General features: G+C 35.1%; 3 protein-coding genes across 8 annotated transcripts in view; 1 reads left to right on the top strand and 2 right to left on the bottom strand.

The window, feature by feature from the left end:
- Nucleotides 1–17301, top strand: part of LOC105224033 (leucine-rich repeat and fibronectin type-III domain-containing protein 2) — a 36411-nt gene that overhangs the window by 11629 nt on the left and 7481 nt on the right. For all 5 annotated transcript variants that reach the window (XM_049450022.1, XM_049450031.1, XM_049450026.1 and 2 more), the window contains exons 2-3: nucleotides 15663–15882; nucleotides 15977–17257. In XM_049450022.1, the coding sequence (XP_049305979.1) occupies nucleotides 15721–15882; nucleotides 15977–17257 (1443 nt within the window). In that variant the 5' untranslated portion in view covers nucleotides 15663–15720. The remainder of the gene's footprint in view (nucleotides 1–15662; nucleotides 15883–15976; nucleotides 17258–17301) is intronic.
- Nucleotides 1240–2353, bottom strand: LOC125777027 (putative nuclease HARBI1). The gene is made up of 2 exons (XM_049450844.1): nucleotides 1810–2353; nucleotides 1240–1756 (listed from the first exon to the last, which is right to left on the bottom strand). The coding sequence occupies exons 1-2, from the start codon at nucleotides 1913–1915 to the stop codon at nucleotides 1383–1385; spliced, it is 480 nt and encodes a 159-aa protein (XP_049306801.1). The 5' UTR covers nucleotides 1916–2353; the 3' UTR covers nucleotides 1240–1382.
- The window catches only part of LOC105224049 (rab3 GTPase-activating protein catalytic subunit), a 31629-nt gene continuing 24463 nt past the window's right edge, over nucleotides 10136–17301 (bottom strand). Inside the window, exons 3-7 of one of the 2 annotated variants that reach the window (XM_049450062.1) lie at nucleotides 12729–13105; nucleotides 12546–12668; nucleotides 10989–11089; nucleotides 10799–10924; nucleotides 10136–10733 (exon numbers count right to left, since the gene is read on the bottom strand). In XM_049450062.1, the coding sequence (XP_049306019.1) occupies nucleotides 10254–10733; nucleotides 10799–10924; nucleotides 10989–11089; nucleotides 12546–12668; nucleotides 12729–13105 (1207 nt within the window). In that variant the 3' untranslated portion in view covers nucleotides 10136–10253. Of the gene's footprint in view, nucleotides 10734–10798; nucleotides 10925–10988; nucleotides 11090–12545; nucleotides 13106–17301 lie in introns of both variants that reach the window. The other variant, XM_049450056.1, reaches the window with a different exon arrangement.

Here is a 17301-nt window from a genome sequence, read left to right as displayed (position 1 = left end):
ACAATTGAAATTCAAACAAATTTTTTCTAGTTAATAGTAAATATTTATTTTCAATACATTTTATTCATATTAAAAATACATGTATTTAAGCCCCTATTGCGGTTTTCAACCCAACTGCATTTCAGTCGAAGTTTAAAAATTCAGTATTGCCAACTTCAACTCAACCCGTCAAATAAAATTGCGGTTGAAGTATGATCGAACTTCAACTTTTTTTGGTATTGCGGTTTTCAACACTGTACAAGTGGGGTTGACTAGTATATAACATTCGAGCAGTGAAAAACAAAAAAATATTAAAGAAAAATGGAGAACGGGTAAAATAACTATTTTAATTAATGTTAAATTAATTTTAATTAATATATTTTATACATTTATAGAAAAAATAAAGTTACAACAAAAAAGCAATTTGAAAAATTGGTGGAGTTAATGGAGAAGTTTCCAGAAGTAGGGAGAGGAAAGTCACAATTTGGAAACAGTAAATTCAAAATTAAAGAATTGTGGGAGAGTGTGGCACTGCAGTTAAATTGTTTAGGGCCACCAAGCACAACTGCCTACGAATGGGGACGAGTAAGTTATGGTTATGACATTAAAAATATTAACTAAATTTAAAATTTTTTTATTAGGTGTGGATTCACTATAAGGCAAGTCTGAAGAAAAAACTTGCCAACAGGAATAACTACATACCTTGCGACTGGTGGTGGACCGTTGTAACAGCAGTCGCTGAGCCCAATGGAGGAGAGCGTGGCCCAGCTTATTCAATTAAGGGAAGCAGTTGCACCAAGTGGGCCAGCATTTGGTGTGGAAAATATAGCTCTTACTGTCGCCGATGTGCCCGTTGAACGCTCCATTGTCCACTCCAGTTGTGCAGGAACGCCCGACTCCTTCCAGGAGAGTTCAGTTAAGGAGGGCGAACAATTGCATGGAGTCGGAAAGGCTGCAACTCCTTTCAACACAGGCTGAAACGCAACAGCAAATTTAAAAAAAAAATTGGACAGTTGGAGAAAACTGTGCATAAATCGTACTCTCCAAAAAGAAGCTTTGGATTTAAAAAAAAGGAAAATGGTGATATACGAAAGCGAAAAGCAAACGAGGCGCATGAACTCCATGCACTTAAAATTGAGGTGCAGCGCCTCAAAATTGCTAAATTAAAATCTTCGCAAAGATTTTAATTTTTTTTGGTTATTTAACACAAGTAATATTTTTTTATTTTATTTTTAATTATTCTGGAATGAAGTAATATTTTATATTTTTGTACCATAGTTTAAGTTTACATTAAAAAATGAAGTGACATTGTTATTTAATGAATTTATTTAAATAAAATTTAAATATATGCCTGAATAAATAGCACATTAGAAAGAATAAATGAAATTTAATATTTTAATTATTTAGAGGGAAGTCATAATATTATTGCGAATTATTCGAGCCGTATCCTCTTCTTCTCTTTCTATGTCCAAAACATCATTGGTCATTGTAGTATTTGAGGTAGATGGTATTTCTTCCGGAGATTCCACTTGAAAGTGTTGGCAAATATTGTGCAATGCGCAACAAGCATTCACAATTTGCGTAGCCTTTTCAGGAGTGTAATGTAAACCTCGTACAGATAAAAGACATCGAAATCTACTCTTGAGTACACCAATTGTCCGCTCTACAATATTCCGGGCCTTTGAGTGTACTGTATTGTAGCGTGTTTGGGGTGAAGAAGCTTCCGTCAAGCGATAAGGCGTCATTAAAAATTTGTGCAAAGGATAGCCAGCGTCGCCTAATAAATTACATTACTCCAATTATTTAGCAATAAATACGATAAAGTCTTACCCAAGATCCAAGTGTTATTCTGTATGTTGTTCTGTAAATGCACTTTCAAATCGCTAACATTGAAAAAAAGAGTCATGATTTGCACCTGCATGCCTAGCATCCACATACCGAATAGACATTTTATAACCACAAAGCTACAAATTTTAAGAAATTATACCATTTTGTTTCTAATATAATTCATTTTTTACAAACATTCATCACATTTAAACTGTAGTAGCCCTTTCTGTTAAGATAAAGATGTTGCACTTCTTTTCTTGGTGAAATTATGCGAACATGAGTTCCGTCGATGCAACCAACTACTCCCGGGAAACCACTTTTTGAATAAAATAAAACTTTTGAAGCGTTTTGCTCCTCCTCAGTCATTTGAATTTTAATCCATTGGGCACAAATATGTTGTTCAATTATATTTAGAACCTCTTTAATTACTAAAGATATCGTAGGTTGCGCCAACCCAATGTTGAAATCATTTCCACTGCATTTTTGATAACCACCGTCAGCAAGGAAACGCAGAGTTGCGCATAATTCTAATATAGGAGGTATGGCCGTTCATCGCACACGTTTGTGGAAATGTTCCTTCATCTCATTCAGCAAAAAACAAAATGCTTCTTTATTTAATCTAAAATAACTTATGAATCTGCAACAAATATTATTAAAAAACCACTCAATTGTGAAAAAACTATGGCTTACTTTGCATTTGGAAGCTCCAATGGATTTGAGTGATCACGAAGGCTTTTTCGTATACGTAGCACATCAATTTTGCCCCCAATCTTTTCGTCATTGTAATATAAATCAAAACTTATATCCATTTTTTATTTATTTTAATGTTTATTCTTTTTCGCGAGCGACAACTAAATTCAATTGCTTAAATATGTCGTTTCAGCTATTTCACATACTTCGACTGAACTTAGTTAAAGTTCGCAATACCGAAAGAGTTTGGTTGATCTGAAGTTGAGTTGCCTTAACTTCAATTCGACCAAGTCGGTTTGAAAACCGCAATAGGGGCCTTAATTTTTTTTTTTCAATATTTCTTTATTTATTGGTCTGCTTGGTAAAGCCTAACAATAAGTATTCAAATCTTAAATATATAGCTTTAGGATGTGGTTGAGCTTATTTGGTAGAACATTGCTTTCTATTACGCTATCACTTATTTTTAAACGTGTTTGATTGCAGGATTGGGTTTGGATGTTCGCGAAGTTTAGGAATATATCGCATTCTGTTGCCCTCTATATCCTTCTTTACCATAGGAATATCAAGATCTTTATGAATGTTTTCATTATGCATGTACGATACTATGGTGAACCCGTGATTGTTTTAAGCATTTTGGATTGGAACCTTTGTATTATATCAATATTGGTTGCACAGGTCGTACCCCACAGTTGAATGCCATACATCCAAATCGGTTTTATGATTGCATTATATAACAGAACTATGTTTTTTAAGCTAAGTTTAGAATTATTGTTTAAAAGCCAATTTAAGTTTGATGCGCTTCACTTCATGCAAGCTATTTTACTCGCTATATGTTTTCGCCACGTGAGCCTTTGATCCAGGTGAATTCCAAGATAAGTTACTTCATTCGCTTGGTGTACTAAGACATTGTTTATTTTAACTGCCCGCACGTTTCTGGTCTTAGGGAGAATGTAACATGCTCGCATTTTTCTCTTTAATATTGATACGCCAGTTGGCCAGCCATTCTTCGACAAAGTTAAGTGATTTGCTACGGCTTACTAGAGCTGCGTCATAGCGAAAGTGGATGTCAATACGTTAGTAGCTGTTGGAATGTCTGCTGTGTATATTATGTACAGAGTTGGGCCTATCATGCTACCCTGAGGCTACTTTAACTGTAATTTCCCGTTTCTTAAATATGTATGTCAAGAATGTCCAAGTTGTTTATTTCAAATTATATTTTAAACGAATACTAAGTTTATTTTACAATTATTACTAAACGAATTCACAATTTATTTCAAAGAAAATCAAATTAATTTTATACGCCTGCTTGCGACTGCTCTGTTTCCTTGTTCACTCACGAATGCCCCTCACTCGTTCAAACTGTCTGTGACAGCTCGGCCTTTCCTGACATTTCGTCCTGCAAGGACGATTCGTCGTCTTCATCGTCGCCATCTAATTCAGGGCTCAATGTACACCATGGTTTTATGTGATCTACACTACAAGTGTTACAATAACGTCTTTTTGTTTGCGTTGAATCTGGTAGATCTTCAATGATGTATCTATCGTAGTTGAGTACCTTCGTAATGATATATGGACCTTTGAATACTGGATCCAGCTTATGTGACTCGCCTGTCGCATTATGAGCATGATCGATAACCACTAAATCCCCGATATCATATTTCCGTGGTGACTGATGTCGTTTGTCGTAACGGTTTTTCCATTTAATCCTCTCCGCCATGATATTGTTCGCTGCTTCTTCTCGTTTAATGTCGATATCTACGTTACCACAATCGTCATCGTGTAATGCTTGTATCATCCTGTTATAAGTTACGTCTCTGGGATTAAAATGAAACACGAGTTCGTTTGGTGTAAATTTGGTGACCTCATTACGTTGAGAATTTATACACCATTGGATGTTTAAAAGGTCATTGTCCCATGTTCTGGACGTCTCACTAGTACATTTTAAAGCATTGAGAACAGTCCTATTTACCCGTTCCACCTGCCCGTTGGCCCTCGGTGTTCGTACAGCAATTTTATTATGTTGAATACCATGCTTATCGATGAACTCCTGAAATTGTTTAGAAGTGAATGCTGTCGATCGACGTTATTTTACGTGGTTGCCCAAAGATTGCCATCATGTCTTCAAGTGTTTTCAATACTGGTCCTGTTTTGGTATTACGAACAGCTTTTAATATTACATACTTACTAAAACCACATACAATTACAAATATGTACGAAAACCCTGACTTGCTGCGTTGAAATGGTCCCACATGGTCAATAAAAATGTGCCTAAATGGGATCGGCAAAATATCGCTTACGTGCATTTGGCTTTCAGCTTTTCCTCCTTTAACTTTGTTTAAACAACATTCGTCGCATGCTTGTATATATGACTTCACATACCGTCTCATTCTCGGAAACCAAAAATGTTTACTTAATCGTTGTAGTGTTTTCTCTACTGAAAAATGTCCTGCGTCGTCGTGGCATGACTTAACGACACGCCATCTTACTGCTTTTGGAACCGCTAGCCTTAATTGATCTCCTACCTTACGGAATAATCGGTTGTTGTGCATCGTATAATCAGTTTTCATTTGTTTAATCGTAGCTTCATCTGTAATTATTCTCCCGTTTATTATGTTGCTAATTTGCTGTAAACTCTCATCTTGGAGTTGCATTGAATAAACCCAATCGTTAACCTCTAGCGTGCTATTAAGTTGCAATACTTTCTCTGCTACGGTGTTTAAACTAGTCATGGTCTCAACTGGCGCTCGACTAAGAGTGTCGGCATGTTGCATTTTCGAACCCGATCGATGTTTACATTCAAAATCAAATTCTTGAAGTCGTAGCCACCATCTGGCAATGCGTGGTCTAAGTGGTGTAGTAGCTTTAGTCGTTGCCACCGCGTTACAATCCGTTCGTACAATAAATGGAGAACCCAATAAATATACACGTAATCGTTCAAGCGTCTCGACAATGGCTAATACTTCTAGTTCATGTGAAGGATAATTTGCTTCGGCTGCGTTACATCGTCTGCTGTAGTAATGAACTGGCTTCCAATCGTCACCTTCTAGTTGAAGCATAACACCTGATAACCCTATGGAACTGGCATCAGTATGAACTTCATGACTTTTCGTTGAATCGAATAAAACTAGTACTGGTTGACTAGAAAGCGCTCGTTTCAATTTCTCAAACGCCAATGCATGTTCGTTTGTCCATTTAAATATCTGCCCCTGCTTTAATAAAGTTGTAAGTGACTTTGCTGTGCACCCGTAGTCTGGGATGAATTTTCTGAAGAATCCTGTCAAGCCAAGGAATCGTCTCACATCACTAACTTTGGTCGGCTGTGGAAAAGCTTCAATAGATTTCGTTTTTTCTTGACCTGGACTTATACCGTCTTGGCTAACAACATGCCCTAAAAACTTCACCCTTCTCGCCATGAACGTACATTTGCTTGGCTTTAATGTAAGCCCCGTTTTCCGTACTGCATCCAAAAACTCGGCTAGTACCTCTACCCCTTCGCTAACCGTTTTAGTTGCAATAATTACTTCATCAACGTAGCTTATAATCTTGTTTCTATTCCGTAAACCTCGTATAAGTTGAATTATCATTTCTTGGAAAACCATTGGAGCATTTCGTAATCCAAATGGCATCACATTGAATTCAAACAGTCCCTCCGGAGTAATAAATGCTGTCAACTTTTTACTATCCTCATGCAATGGAATCTGGTAGTATGCCGCCGTCATATCAAGGGTCGTGAAAAATGTATTACCTCCAAGCTTTGATAATTGCTCCTCTACAATTGGCATTGGAAACTGCTTCTTGATTGTAACCGCGTTTAATGCTCGGAAATCGACACACATTCTGTCATCTCCATTCGCCTTCTTTACAATTACAACTGGAGCTGCATAAGGTGATGCACTTTGACGTATGATCTTATGTTTTAACAATTCGTCAATAATCGTTGCCAATACTGGTCTTTGTATAAAAGGTACTTGATATTGTCTACCTACAACTGGCTTCTCGGTGTTCACCTTGATTTCCATACATGTAGTCTTACATCGTCCAAGCTTTGCCATATCTTCTGCAAAACAATCATCGAAACTTTGCAATAACTTACATACATCATCTAGCTCGCCGACATTTAATGTTTTGTCAATGTTGTAATTTTCTACGGTTTTCTTCTGTACTTGCATGCTGCCCGATTGAATAACTAAAGTACAATCTTTCTGGCACAAAACATCCCGTCCAATAAACACATCGTATGGCATAAATTCATCAGGTACTACTTGCAACTTCGTATTTATTTTGCAACCATCTATTTGTAATTCCATATCGATATCTGCTGTGCTATAAACTGTTGAACCCCCAAAACCTTCTAATTTCTTAATACAAGTCTTTTTCAAAACATTGGCTGGAACTTTCGACTCCATTATGAGTGACGTGTCACTACCTGTATCAATAAAAGCTAAGTATTGCTGACCGTTTAATTCCACGTTTGACATTAGTGGTGGATATACATTCTCACTTGAAACTTTAGCAATTGTTGGCTTATCGGAACGACAGGATTTTGCGTCGTGACCCACCTTGTTGCATTTACTGCACCTAGCTTTACGTTGCGGCTTGGAACATTTTGCTGCGATATGCTCAAATTCATTACAATTGAAACATTTGATTAAATTCTCGCCTGCATTCGTATTTTGAGCAGAATAGTTGTTGAAACACATATGACTCTCCATATTCTTTGGCGACCATGGTAAATTTGACAAGCTCTCCAGTGAGCGCAACAAATCATTGCACGTTGGTAAACTCATTGCCATTAGAGTTCGAGTTAAATTACTATCGTTTAACCCTCTAATAATGTACGCATTAATTGACGCTTCGTCAATCTTACCTCGTCTACCAATATTTAGCATTGCAAAATAATATTGCGTTAACGTCTTATTTACATGTCGTTTGCGCTTCGACATTTCCGTGTGCACCTCTGCTGCGCTGAATGTAAATGGGAAATCATGTTGGAATGCTTCTACGAAAGCAGACCAACACTGGAACACATTTTGTGCGTCAAGCCAATCTTTGGCGACACCTTTTAGCTTAAACTGAGCTGTTAACAACACTTCTTGCTCACACCAACTATATGCTCGTTGTAGTTGCGTTATTTTCTCTATAAATCGCTCCGCAGTTAACGTTCCTCTCAATGGGTCAAAATCAGGTAACAATCCAATGATTTCGTGGACTGTACTTTGCTTCCATTCACGTTGTGTCGTAGTTCCCAACGGTGATAACCCTATTGTCGTCGCCGTATTATTAATTCCATGTTGCTGTGGAGTCGTACACATTGCCGCCTGACCAGAAATTGTGTTATCAGATGAAATACTTACATTAGCCGGAACAGTTGTTGAACTTGTCGCTAATGTTGTATGTCCCACCTGAACTGCCACAAGATCACTCACAGACTTGGCAAGGCCCGAAATCATATCTCGCATATCGTCAATTTGCTTCTGAATAGCAGACACTTCACTGCTTTCTTCAATTTCTTCAGCATCAATTTCTTCCGATCCGTACATTTCTATCAACTGCAAAACTTTCGCCGCTTTATTACCCATAACCGTTGCACCCTGGTTTTGCAACAATTTGTTCAGTTGATCAACCCTAAGCGCATTCAATTTGATCATTTTTCCCATATTTTTTTTAAGTTTTACTTTATTTTCCACAAACGTTGTCTGTTGAAATTTAATTGCCTCCGTTACGAATTGCCGTCGCTTCCGTGCTGTTTAAACTTTATTCGTCGACTTCCAAAAATTGAATAATTTTCTGCTGACAATTCTGTCTACAGTTTTTTTCAAATTTTTCAAACGTTGTTCCCATTAAAAAAAAAAAAAAACCTAGTTGCCTTTGATTTTTTTCCCAAAGCTTACTTTGATTATTCGTTGTATTCAATTTTTCCCCTTTATTTGTTGGGACTTTTTCCGTTGCCCTGGACAACGCTCTGCTGCCTCTCTTTGCGATATTCTCTTCACATATAGAATCGTTTGCACTAATTACCTTTACTCTTTGCCCGTTTAGAATTTACGTTTCCCGTTGGCGTTTAAACGTTTGCAGTACTCGTTGAATTTGATTTGATTCGTTCCTCTCTTCTTTGTTCGTTCGCTAGTTACGCCGGCGCTCTCATCGCTTGCAAAATTATTTTCCAAAACGTACTCTTTTACACAATTTCGTATAATCTAGGATTTTGGAATCCCACTTCTGAGATGTCAAGAATGTCCAAGTTGTTTATTTCAAATTATATTTTAAACGAATACTAAGTTTATTTTACAATTATTACTAAACGAATTCACAATTTATTTCAAAGAAAATCAAATTAATTTTATACGCCTGCTTGCGACTGCTCTGTTTCCTTGTTCACTCACGAATGCCCCTCACTCGTTCAAACTGTCTGTGACATGTATGATTAGTAAAGTTTTATGAAATTCGTAAAGTACAACGTTTTTGATTTGCCATAAAAGGCCTTCATGCCAGACCTTATTGAATGCCTGACCTACATCTAGAAAAATAGCTGAACAGTACTAGTACGTGCTCGAATGCTTTTCTGATTTCATTGGTAGTTCTTTTTACTTGCTCCACAGTGCAATGTATAGCAAGAAAATCGAATTTTTGAGTGGTATTATGTTATTTTCGTAGAGGGAAGAAGTCATCTTTGATAGTAACACTTTTTCAAATATTTTAGAAATGCAGGGTAAGATACTTATTGGTCTATAGGAAGGCGGCTGTGTTAAATCTTTCCCAGGTTTATCTATCATGATGATCGGCGACTTTTTCCGTGAAATTGAATAGTATCCGAAACAAAGAATTGCATTAAAGAGCAAGGAGAGCACCGTTATAACAATATTTGGTAACTGAATTAGCATTTTTGGAGTAATATTATCGTGTTCTGATGCCTTTTTCGGATTTAGCTCTTTTATGATTCTAGTAACTTCAGAAGTAGAAGTCTAATAGACACAAACGCCTCGTTAGCGGTATTGGCAAAATTGGCAGCTTAAAGTTGTTCTTTGGGCAATTAGGTTGAAATACATGTTTTAGGTGGTTTGCAAAGCAATTTGCCTTTTCCTCATCACTATGTGCCGAATTACCATTCAAATGTCTTAGAAGCATGTTGGTATCTACTGGTGGCTTAAGACTTTTGAAATTATTTTACTTTCACTTTTGGGTTTTCCAAAGGGAGTTGCTAGAATTTGGACACAGTTTCATTATAAAATTTTCAGTGTTGTGTTCTTCCTCGCGTTTAAGCGCTTTTTTAACTTACGTACAGCGGATTTCAGTTGAAGCAGAGTTGAAGGTGTTTAAATAACAAGACCAAAATTCAAACGATGCAATTGCGTTTCTTTTGTCTGTCAGAATTTTACTTTCGATTTTGCACAGAAAAATTTAAAATTTGTTTACATCATAGCAAAATTTTTGAACACAGAGAAAAAAACTTACCGTTTGGCACACAGCCTTAGCAAACACAATTTTAATTAAAAAACCATAAACGTGACCCAAACAAAAACACTGTTTAAAAATGTAATTTTGTTTATGTTGTAAGAATTCGGCTTAAAAACGATGCGTAACCCGATTAAAAGGTTGACATGTAACGAACCCAAGTGGTCGGAATTAATTTTAGTGTAAATTAAAAGAAATAAAATGTTATTATTTGTATTGTTTACAGTGGCTTAACATCGAAATTATTTATTTCACACTGTGACAAATTCAAATACATACATATATTTTTAATAAAAAGTATATCCTTATATAAGTGTGGTGTTCTCGGTAAAGGCGCCGCATAAACGTACTTCTTCGCCTGTTACAACAGCCCGTAAGAAATGTGGTCCTGTCGGTTCATTCGCTCGCACTCGCAAAACATATTCTTTCGTTACCAAATTGCTGTGCAATTCACCGCCATAGGATGTGATAATATGTTTACCAATGTCCTCTGCATTATTTATGCTGCAACTGTTTTGATTTTCAATCATTTCTTTAAATTTGCACTTAATTTCTTCGAAAGTTATATTGTCTGGATACCCTGTTAGTTGTTCAAAGCATTTATATTGGTAGAACTGAACTTCATATTCTTCAAGTCTCTTAATTAGACCTTCAATTTTTGATTTCGTTTGTTGAATATCAAAAACCTCTGTGTTATCAGCGCGTGATATGTGGCACAAATCATTAAGTAATGCTTCAATTTTATACTCGAAAAGGTCTAATATTTTCTCAGTTTCTAAAATACCCTTTTTAATTTAATAAAATTATAAGAATTATTAACTAAACAACTTCGTTATATGAATATACATGCCTTAAACTTTATTATCGCTGCATGCAGTGCCGTTATTATTACCATATCATATATTTCAGCTATATTTCTAGTTTCTAAATAGGATAAAACCTTTAGCGCTTCCGTTGTTTCATCAAATAAGCGTTTCTATGGGGTGAAGTTTATTTTTTCGTTATTAAGAAAAGTTACAAATCTGGTTGAAAATGTATACCTGTTTGTTAGCTGCAACCGGTTGGGCCTGTTTCCAGACTCTTTGCCAAGTATTGTCCGGAATTCGCATGCGCGCGCTCAATTGTCCCACTCCGAACTCATCTAAAAAATATAAAATAACAAGTAAGAAAGAGCTAAGTTCGGGTGCAAGCGTACTCTTGCAACTTGAAGAATCAAGCCCAGGGAAATATTTTAAGATGCAAAACGTCAAACAGAGACGTTATATGTATTATCTTTTCCAATACCGCATACTATAACCATGTCACATACTAAAAAACCAATCATCTAGAGTAAAGTTAGCCGGATGTTCGAAAATTCTGAGATTAATTATATTGGGGCTAGATCAAGTTTTTGCCCAATTTGTATAATTTTAGGCACGATGATACAATGTTATCAGTGAAACACGATCTCACATTTTCATTGAGATAACTCATATCACCCGGAAATTCGAAAATCTTTATATAAGGTTAATGGCTAATGGAAGTATTGGCTCGACTCAACCAATTGTTGAAATACAGACATACCGTTATAAGAGAAAGATTATCCTATAATTTTAATTATATATCTTAGACATTGACACATATTTTTGATCAAAAGTCAATTATAAATACCGTGGTCCAAATATTCGGTACCTGTGAGCTTCAACAATTTTTGGTCATAAGGTTGCATACACTAAAGGCATTCATTTAAATTTGAGTTACATGGGATGTAGGCGTGGTTGTAGTCCGATTTCGCACTGTGATATATACATATTATAGAAATGTTATGTACCAAATTTTGTCGAAATCGGTTCGTCAGGTCTTGAGATATGGGGTTTCACCAAAAAGTGGGCGGTGCCACGCTCATCGTCCAATTTTCACTTGGACTCCTATAAAGCCCTCTCATACCCTCTCTGAGGTAAAATTTAATGTCTCTAGTGTATTTATTGATTTATTAAGCGTTAGTAGTTTTTAACAGTACCGTTATATGGGGAGTTATATTCTATTTTCACTCTGTCGGTAGAAGTTCTTATAAGATTTGTACTCAGTAAATTTGGTTGATGTAGCTTAAGTGGGTTAGGAGATATATACTCTAAACTTATTAGAGGGCGGGCCACGCCCACGTTTTTTTCTAAAAATTTTGCCCACAGGTGTTCCTGGCTACTGCAATCCTCTCTACCAAATTACAGCTTTATATCTTAATTTAGTGCTTAGTAATGGCCCTTTATGTGTTATCGGTTAATAGCGATTTGTGGGCGTGGCAGTGGTCCAATGACGCCCATCTACGAACTCGATTTTTTTTTTGTACTAAGGAACCCACATACCAAATTTCATCGAGATATCTTAATTTTTACTCAAGTTACAGCTTGCACGGACGGACGTACGAGTATAGGCAGACAGTCAGCCGGATTTCAACTTTTCTCGTCATCCTAATTATTTATATATACATAACCCTATATCTATGTTGATTTAGGTGAACCGTTAGATGAACAAAACTACACAGAGTATTGCAACTGGTTGCAAGAATATAAAAGTATATTTTTAGTTTATAACGGCTGGTCTTCAAAATACAACTTTACCTTTTTCCCAATCCTTCGGACTATACCAACGTATGAAATCCTCCATTTTTCCCTTTGGATTCGCTGCTTTAAACGCTTCCATATCAGAGAGTAAGGAAAAGGACATCATTTGAATGTTGAAACCTATTTGATTCAGAGTAAAGTGTGAATGAGAAAAAATATGTTTCAACAATTCGTTCCGACCTGAACCCAGTTTCAGCATAGCCTCTGAATCGGCTTGCAATTCATCATCTGTTTTTGGTACAGGATCTTGCGTTATAGGAATGTACAATGGTTCGTCACTATCCAATATATTTTCATCCCCCAGTCTCATTGCGCGCCCTTCTGGAACATATTCTGTACAATCAAAGAACTCGTCTTCAGTTTCATTGCCTGTTTCATCAGAAACTTCTTTGAAGTTTGTACCCACTAGCCCTTCAAGATCAATATTACTGCCGATGTCGCTTAAATACTTTTTGCTTTCATACTTTCGACACTTGGAACGCTCAATGCAATAGTTAAGCATTTGAAGTTTTTGGTTTAACAGACAAGTACGCGTATCAGGAAACCCGCCAGAAATTCTAATACAAAAAAGAAGTTAATTTAGGATAATTTTATAATGGCCATTTGCTAAATTTATTATAACAGGAAAATATGTACACATGTACTCCTCTATTGCGGAAGGTTAGGGGATTATAGATGTGGGGATTGTACCCACGCACTTACAGAGTAGCTTTCTTTTGTTTAAATAAAATTCACGTTGTGCAATTTCGTATTGTTTCACACTTTAGAAGGTACAAGTTTCATTTTATAACGCAAATGAGTATTACAAAAAACGATTGACAATTAATTTTACATTTGTACAATTAAGATACATAGTTTTTATAAAAAGAGTTAGCAGTTGATTTTAAAAAAGGATACACTCCGGGTATAGATTGGTTCGTCACATGCGCACGGCTACGCGTTCTTTCAACAAGTGTTCGTCTAGCATTCGCATTTTCTGTTTTGGAGTTTTGTATTTCGAAACTTGCGAAAAAGGGTTTCAGTGTTGCTCAAACCCCACATAGTTGCCATTATGCTTTCGTTGGACATTATATATTATTTGCGGAAGGCAACTCAGAGTAAATTTTTGACTTTATATATTGCTTAGTCGAAAACGTCTTTTCGTATTTTGTCATAAGATGTCGATGCTGACGTATTACTCCAGTGATACCAATCTCATTGTATCATACTATATAGTGTTGGAATGGTGTGATTTTAAACTTCATTTAACCAAAAACAAATTAAATTCGGGGAAGTTGAAAAAAAGTTACAGCTGTTCAAAAATGAGTGAAAATAATGAAGAACTATATTTTGAAATTTTTGTATAAAAAAGGGAAGAATGACATGCAAGCCACCAATAAAATTTGTGAAGTTTGATCGAATAATGTATTTAGCGGAAAAATGGCCAACCAAAATGGTACATATCTGTTTATTTATTTATAATTAAAATATAAAAAAAAAATAAGTTGAAGTTCGATTAGAAATGAGGAAAGACTTTTTCGACTGCCCAGCAGCATTGCCCAAATTTATTTATAAGAATACAGTGTATGGATAATGTAAAATCAAAAAAATATTTCTCAACAAAAAGTGTGAAAGTAAATTTCAATTCAAAAATTCATAAAGTATTTAAAGAGCAACAATAATGATTCGAAGGTCAATTTAGATAAATAATTGATTTAGAGACGTTTGTAAATAAATAAATTATAAAGTAAACATATTTTTTAAATATATTTAATGCATTCAAAAATCATTTTATGCGTATTTAACTTCGGGTTTATTTCGCTGCTTTCATTTTTCTTCGGTTTATGATTTTAGTGATACATTTAAAAACATATTTACTTACTTTGAATATACATATTCATTGAAAGGGTGTGAAATCCAAAAATATTTAAAGCGACTGCAAACCAATTTAGATTTTGAATGCTGTCACAGAATATGATTTTATTTTCGTCATATCGAACATACGCAAGCCATTATTCGAAACAGTTGTTTACTAATGTGACAAATTTTCCAATGAATAAATTTTATATTAAAGTTTATAATGAGCTCTGCTATTTTAGCTTTTATTTGATTGGAAAAATGTAACAAAAAATTAAAAGGAAGATATATATTAAGAGATCACAGCAATCCACTTGGTGTACTTGTGGAGTCGAATATGAAATTTATCTTGCATTTACTTTCATGATTGTATCTAGATGCTTACTTGACAGATTTATATCACATTATCTACCGAATAAAGACGCATTTGTTATATTGTTACGTTTTGTAAATATTTGTATGGTAAAATATCTGAATTTTTTTATACATTTATTTATCTGTTTTATTTTTATACCTCAGCTATAAAAATAAAGCTAAATTAATTCGTAACAGCGGACTATTTCAAAGGAGAAAGCTTTAGTGCAATTCACGCAATTTCTTTCTACTACATCCTATAGAATTAAAAAAATATACAAATAAAATTAAAGAATAATATTGAAATTATATTTAAAAGAGCGTCTCAATGTGACCCTAAGAAAAATTACTGATTTTCGCGATTTTTTTTTAGTGTTGAAATTAACTAATTTAATATAGTAGTTAAATAAGCTGTTCTAATGACACCTAAAAAAATGTCCCCTACGATGTCCACGATTGCAGTCGCAATTGATCTAAAACGAAAATTTCAAAAAAATTATTAATTTGTACGAAAGTCACTATCGAGCTATGGAGAGTTTTTATTTTTTATTACAAAAAACTATTCCTTTGAGAGTGGAAATCGTTTTGAAAAACATCATTCTGAGAAAAACGCGTTTAAAGATGTTTCGAAAATTTCACACTTAGACGATCCCTAACATAAATAACTTATAATTATATTAGAGTTAGCACAGTTCGTTTTCGTTTAATTTTTTGTGCAACTATTTGTAAAATGATGCAAGTTTTGCGCAAGAGCTACGACTTTGATTCAATTTTGACACTGATGTCAGATATTCTCATTTGTATTTATATTGGCTCTATAGCGGAGATACACAATAGGGATATAAATTAATATGTTCATAATCTAATAAAATTTCTTTTTGTATATATTGATAATATATTTAATTTACTTCCAATTGTTTTCAGTGTACATTTTCGCAACTTCAGACTTTTGACTTCTTAAAGATTTTTCGACGAATGCAAAATGTTTGCGGATATATATATTTTATTCTTGTCGCTCTTACTGGCTTCCGCAATTTCGGGAACAATATCTCAATGTCCTTGGCAAAGAGATATCTTGGAACTACAGACATCTTGCATATGCGCATATAATTTAGGACGAGAGCTTTCTGTTCAATGTGATCAGGTTTGTTTTTAAGTGTATATAGAAATATATTATATAAATAAATCATAATCACAACGTTTTTTTTTTGGAAATAACGTTTTTGCTTTTCAAATAGGTGAACTTCTTTTTACTTATGGACACTTTAAGTATATATGCCACACAAAAACCGATAGATCTACTTTATATCAACAATTCAACAATCAATGAATTGCCAAGCAACATCTTCCAAAATCTTAGTGTGCATAATGTACAATTGTCCAGTTGCCAAATAAGAAAAATTCAAAACGGTGCTTTTAATGGCCAAGAAACAATGCTGAAAAATCTCAATTTACAAGACAATTTGTTGACAGAAGTACCAACTAAAGCCATAAATTCTCTAAACAAACTAAACTTGCTCGATCTTTCAAAAAATCGTATTACATTTGTATCCAACAGCTCATTCTCAAGTCTAAAAAAATTATCGACCCTGAAGTTAAATGATAATAACGTTACATTAGATGTTGCAGCCTTTAGTGGACTGGACGAAAGTCTTAAAAATCTTAATCTGAAAGGCACAAAACAACGTCATATACCCGAAAGTATACGGGGACTTAAAAGTCTGGCATTCCTTGATTTATCATTGAATGGTATTAAGGAATTACCTGGTGCTGGAGGTATACGTACGTTCGAGGGACTCGATTCATTAACTGCGTTGAATTTAGAACGTAATTTTATACAAAGTTTGGGAGAGACATCATTTGCTGGCATTCGCAAAACACTGAGTTCCCTCAGCTTATTAAATAATTTACTATCTGAATTCCCCATTGGAGCTATACATGCATTAAAGGAGTTGCGAGTTTTAGACATAGGTTTTAATTTGCTAACCTCATTACCTGAAGGCGCTTTCCGTGGCAACCCCGGTATTACATTACTGGCGTTAGATGGAAATCCGTTAAACACAGTACCTCAAATAGCTTTCGCACATTTAAATTCAACACTTCGTGGCCTATCACTAGGTGGCCGATTTCTACACTGCGATTGTAAATTACGTTGGGTTGCTGAATGGATCCGCAACGGCGACTTGCAAGTAACATCACGAGAGCGTAACCCTCAATTTTGTGGTTCGCCAACTAATTTTCGAGATAGAGGATTTTACTCTATACAACCGGAAGAATTAATCTGCTCTGACGTGCAGAATGTATCAAGTATCCTTCAAGATATAAAAACAGAAACATCACTAATAACGCAAACCAACACTACATCCAAACCAATTGCGCAAACATCTACCATTACATCAAATGACGATATTCATCATCCAGAGTTATTTGCAATAAATACATCTACTACTGCGAGCAGTTTACAAGCTTCTACAAAGACAGCTACTATGACATCTACACCACAGCCCACAATAGATCCAGTAAGTTTCAGTCTTACATGACAAATAAAGCTTACTTTTTATTT

The sequence above is a fragment of the Bactrocera dorsalis genome, chromosome 1, assembly GCF_023373825.1.
Source record: "Bactrocera dorsalis isolate Fly_Bdor chromosome 1, ASM2337382v1, whole genome shotgun sequence".
NCBI classification, from domain to species: domain Eukaryota; kingdom Metazoa; phylum Arthropoda; class Insecta; order Diptera; family Tephritidae; genus Bactrocera; species Bactrocera dorsalis.
This window is presented reverse-complemented; position numbering and strand designations above follow the sequence as displayed.

Coding starts and splice junctions, on each gene's coding strand:
- LOC125777027 (XM_049450844.1), bottom strand. CDS start 1,915: ATGTGGATGCTAGGCATGCAGGTGCAAATCATGACTCTTTTTTTCAAT. Junction 1,757..1,809: donor GAATAACACTTGGATCTTGG/GTAAGACTTTAT, acceptor GTAATTTATTAG/GCGACGCTGGCTATCCTTTG.